Genomic DNA, 4,083 nt, shown 5'->3' with positions numbered 1-4,083 from the left:
CTCTGTGTTAGCGATGGTGCCTGCCTCTGTGTTAGTGATGGTGCCTGCCTCTGTGTTAGCGATGGTGCCTGCCTCTGTGTTAGCGATGGTGTTTGTCACCGTTTCTTACAGAAAGTGGGGCGTTTGTGAGGCTGAGCGGAGGGTGGTGAAGATTCCGGGTAGAATGGCTTTTGGTATTTCCCATGTGCATGTGCGAGACAGACTCGTGTTACCTGGACAGTCTCTTCCTCGCTCTCCTTTAACATGTAAGTTGTATGTACTTAAATACCTGCAGGGTTAATACATTCAAGTGGATCAGAATTCAGGAAGTCCCAAAGGAGAGATGTCATCCCTCCGACTCTGCCCACACACACACTCATACACCAACTCACACACCACACACACTCTCATGTATGCACACCACTACACAAACATACATGCGTACACACACTCATATAAACACACCACATAGACACACTCTCATGTACACACATAATCAAATACACACACACGTACTCATTCTCATGTAGACGCACCATGTATGTACACATACACACATGCCTGTGCACCAGCCTTGCCTCGTTTTTCAGGTGCAACTAATATGAGTTTCTTGCTTCTCCTTCAGGAGAGATTTTGCATAAACAAGCACATATTGTTTGCATGTGAAGGCCATTTCCCCGTGGCTGCCATCCAGCCGGCACGCAGCCTGGAATCGGGACTCGAGTCCCTGCGCGTGGCCGCGCCCTCCGTCCCAGTCTCCTCCCGGGGACAGTTAGTTCTGCCACCACTTGTTGTCACACACATGCGCCAAGCACGTGAGCACCTCGAGGACCGTTTCCTGCTGGGTCGGAGGGTTGTGCGTGTATAATTTCTAGGTCCCCCTCAATGTGGTTGTGCTATTATCTAGTTTTCATATCAGTGATTCACATAAAACAATGTAGACGGACGTGACGTGCGTGGTCTGTACTCGAGCAGGACATGCATGCGATGCGCTTTGAGTCCGTCCTCCCCGGGGGAGGAGGGAATTTTCCTCGGGACGCACGGCTCAGGACGCGGAGACCACCCGCCGCTCATGGAGAACGAGCAGCGTGTGGCGCTTTCTTCCCATGTTGGCTCACTTCCCACGTCCACGGCTGTGCCTTCTGTGAGCTTTACCCTAGCGAGGGGAATGGGAGAGCCATCGAGGTGCCGCAGCCACCATGCTGGCTGCACGCCTGAGAGCGTAAGCGGGCAGGCGAAGTGTTCTCACCACCACAGGAAGCAGGAAACTTGGGCCGCGGTGCTGGCGACGCTCATCACCTTGATTGCGGCCTTTCTTTCACATGCACACGTATGTCGGAACAACATAAATAACACACTTGTACACCTTAAATACACACACTCTTCATGTGTCCGTGCTGCCTCAGTAAAGCTGAAACAGGTCACCATCCTGAAAACACACACACTGCTCGTGACCGGCTCAACGGGCTCTCGGGTGCGCCCCGTCCTCTTTCCGAGTTAGCCCGTGGACGCAGATGGTTGGAAGGGAAAACAAATCCCCGCATCACCCACAAGTCAACACGGACTGTCTCACTTTCAGCCACGTCAGTGTCATTTTACTTTAATTTTGGAAGTAGTTTCATTCTGGTTACCTCCTGAACACTGGTAGGCTTTATTTTTGGAGCAGTGTTAGGTGTACAGAAATCGCGCAGGGAGTACGGGGTCCCACCCCCCTCAGAGTTGTCCCGGTCTGTAACGTCCTGTGTTAGGGTGGTACGTGCGTTACAATTGATGAGCCAATACCCATACGTCATTATTAACTGCAGTCCTGAGATCACAGTCGGGTTTGCTCTCAATACTGTGGACAAGTGTGTAATGTATTTACATTTGGGCATTGGGTTTGGACAAATGTGTAACAACATGTCTCCATTTTTGAAGTGTCGTACCAGTAATTTCACTGCCCTAAACATTCTCTCTGCTCCACCTGCTCATCCCTCCCTCAGCACCAGGCAACCCCAGGTCTTTTCACTGTCTCCATGGCTTTGCCTTTTCCAGAATGTGCTATAGTTGGGATCATACATTATGCGGCCTTTTCAGATGGGCTTCTGTCCCTTAGTAACACGCATTGAGGCTGCCTCTGTGTCTTTTCATGGCTCGGTAGCTCATTTCTTTTTAGCTCTGAATCATCTCCCATTGTCTGGGTGCAGTACAGTTGGCTTATCCACGCACCTAACACGTGGCACCTGGAAGCACTCATCACGGAAACATTGGGAAGTAATCAGACCGAGGCTGGAATTTCACGGAGGAATAATGTCAGTCAATGTGTTCAGCGAGTCAGGGGCACAGATGGGAGGCGAGAGTGAGGCCTGAGAATAGTGGGTCCCTCATTTTACACTTCGGGCTCACAGACCCTCTCCCCCAGAACACATCCCCCCAGAACACAGAGTGCAGTTTTACATGGCATCGCCACCCGACTTCTCTCCACACAAGATGTTCTCGGAATTCTTTTCTTTGTTTGTTTTTCAAATATATTTCTTTATTGATTTCAGAGAGGAAGGGAGAGGGAGAGAGAGATAGAAACATCAACGATGAGAGAATCACCAATTGGCTGCCTCTTGCACCACCCTCCCTCTCCTCCCTACTGCGGATCGAGCCGCAACCCGGGTATGTGCCCTGACCGGGAATCGAACCCGGACCCTTGAGTCCACAGGCCGACGCTCTATCCACGAAGCCAGATTGGCTAGGACTGTTCTCAGAATTCTGAGTTGTGCTCCCTTCTAGGGAGAGAGAGAAACGAATGGAACTGGCAGTGGCTCACACTGTATTTATAAAGCTTTGTCTCTGTAAACAAAAGAGCTGTGGTTTTGGCAAAACGTGGATGAATTTAGGGGCAGAGCCTTGCACCAGGAACTGGGCACATCCCTGGGTGCTCTGCTCGGGCCCAGGGTTTGGGCCAGAGATGGTCACGTGCTGCTCAAAGTGATGGTTGAAAGAGCAACTCTCAAAAGTAGTTGTATTGCGATCTAATTCACAGACCATAGCCTTCACCCTTTAAAGCGTACCATCCAGGGGTTTCACGTACTCAGAGATGCACAGCCATCCATCGCCGCATCCGTCGAGGGGTGTTTCTGTCACTTCAGAAGCAAGCCTCCTCCCTTACCTCTCCCACCCCCCAAGCCCTTTGCAGCCTCTAATCTCCCTCCGGGCCTTGCTGATTTCCCCTGGACGTTTCCTAGACATGGATCCAGATGGTGTGTGGCCTGGCGTCTGGCTTCTGTCAGTCAGTGGTGACAGGGCTCACGCTGTCCGTGTGTCCGTGCGTCCTTCCTTTGGTGGCCGAGGACCCTCTATGGTGCCTCCATCTGCTGACGAACACTTGGGTTGTCCCCCCTCTGCTGTTGGGAACAGTGCCCCCAGGGAACGTCTGTGCACAAGGTTTTGTCTGAGTCCCTTTCTCAGTTCTGTTGGGTAAAGAGCACTTCTTAGCAGGGAAAGGAGATGGCGGATCCCTCGTGTGTGGTCGGCGCCTGGGGGAGTGGGACCTGCCGCCTCAAGTGGCATCCGGGGGAGGGTGGGGCCCACGCGCAGCTGGGACGATAGTCTGAGACTCACGGCCCTCTCTCCTCTGCAGTGCGTCTCTACGGACCCAACTTCATCCTGCAGGTGTACTCGTCCCAGAGGAAGTCCTGGCACCCCGTGTGCCGAGACGACTGGAGCGAGAGCTACGGGAGGGCAGCGTGCCAGGACATGGGTTACAGGTGAGTTCAGGGCCCCCGGCCTGGCTGCTGGCGCTGGGCACCATGGTGACAGAGACAGGCAGAAACTTCAGAAAGACCAGTGGTTCTCACTGCCCCTCCCTGGGCGTGCCAGCCCACGAACACCACCTACCGAACACCACCTGCCGTGTCTCATTCCCAGGGCTGCTTTGGGAAATCAGCAGGTGGCACTGCTGCCCACCACAGCACCCCTGCTCTCCCCCACCCTCCCGTCTGTCTCTGGCCACCCAGCCTGCCTTGACCTCCATCTACTCCTGGTTACTCAGGACCATCCTGAGCTGAGCTCACCAGGGCCCAGGATGTTGACAGAGGGCTACCCTGGTGGGAGGCTGGGGTTGGTGCGTGGGGA

General features: G+C 53.6%; 1 protein-coding gene across 2 annotated transcripts in view; it reads left to right on the top strand.

Moving 5' to 3' along the window:
- Positions 1 to 4,083, top strand: part of TMPRSS2 (transmembrane protease, serine 2) — a 28,462-nt gene that overhangs the window by 13,767 nt on the left and 10,612 nt on the right. For both annotated transcript variants that reach the window (XM_006754330.2, XM_006754329.2), the window contains exon 6: positions 3,590 to 3,716. In XM_006754330.2, coding sequence (XP_006754393.1) covers positions 3,590 to 3,716 — 127 coding nt within the window. The remainder of the gene's footprint in view (positions 1 to 3,589; positions 3,717 to 4,083) is intronic.

The sequence above is a fragment of the Myotis davidii genome, unplaced genomic scaffold (assembly GCF_000327345.1).
Source record: "Myotis davidii unplaced genomic scaffold, ASM32734v1 scaffold512, whole genome shotgun sequence".
Lineage (NCBI taxonomy): Eukaryota > Metazoa > Chordata > Mammalia > Chiroptera > Vespertilionidae > Myotis > Myotis davidii.
The sequence above is the reverse complement of the archived record's forward strand: the minus strand, read 5'-3'. Positions and strand labels throughout refer to the sequence as shown.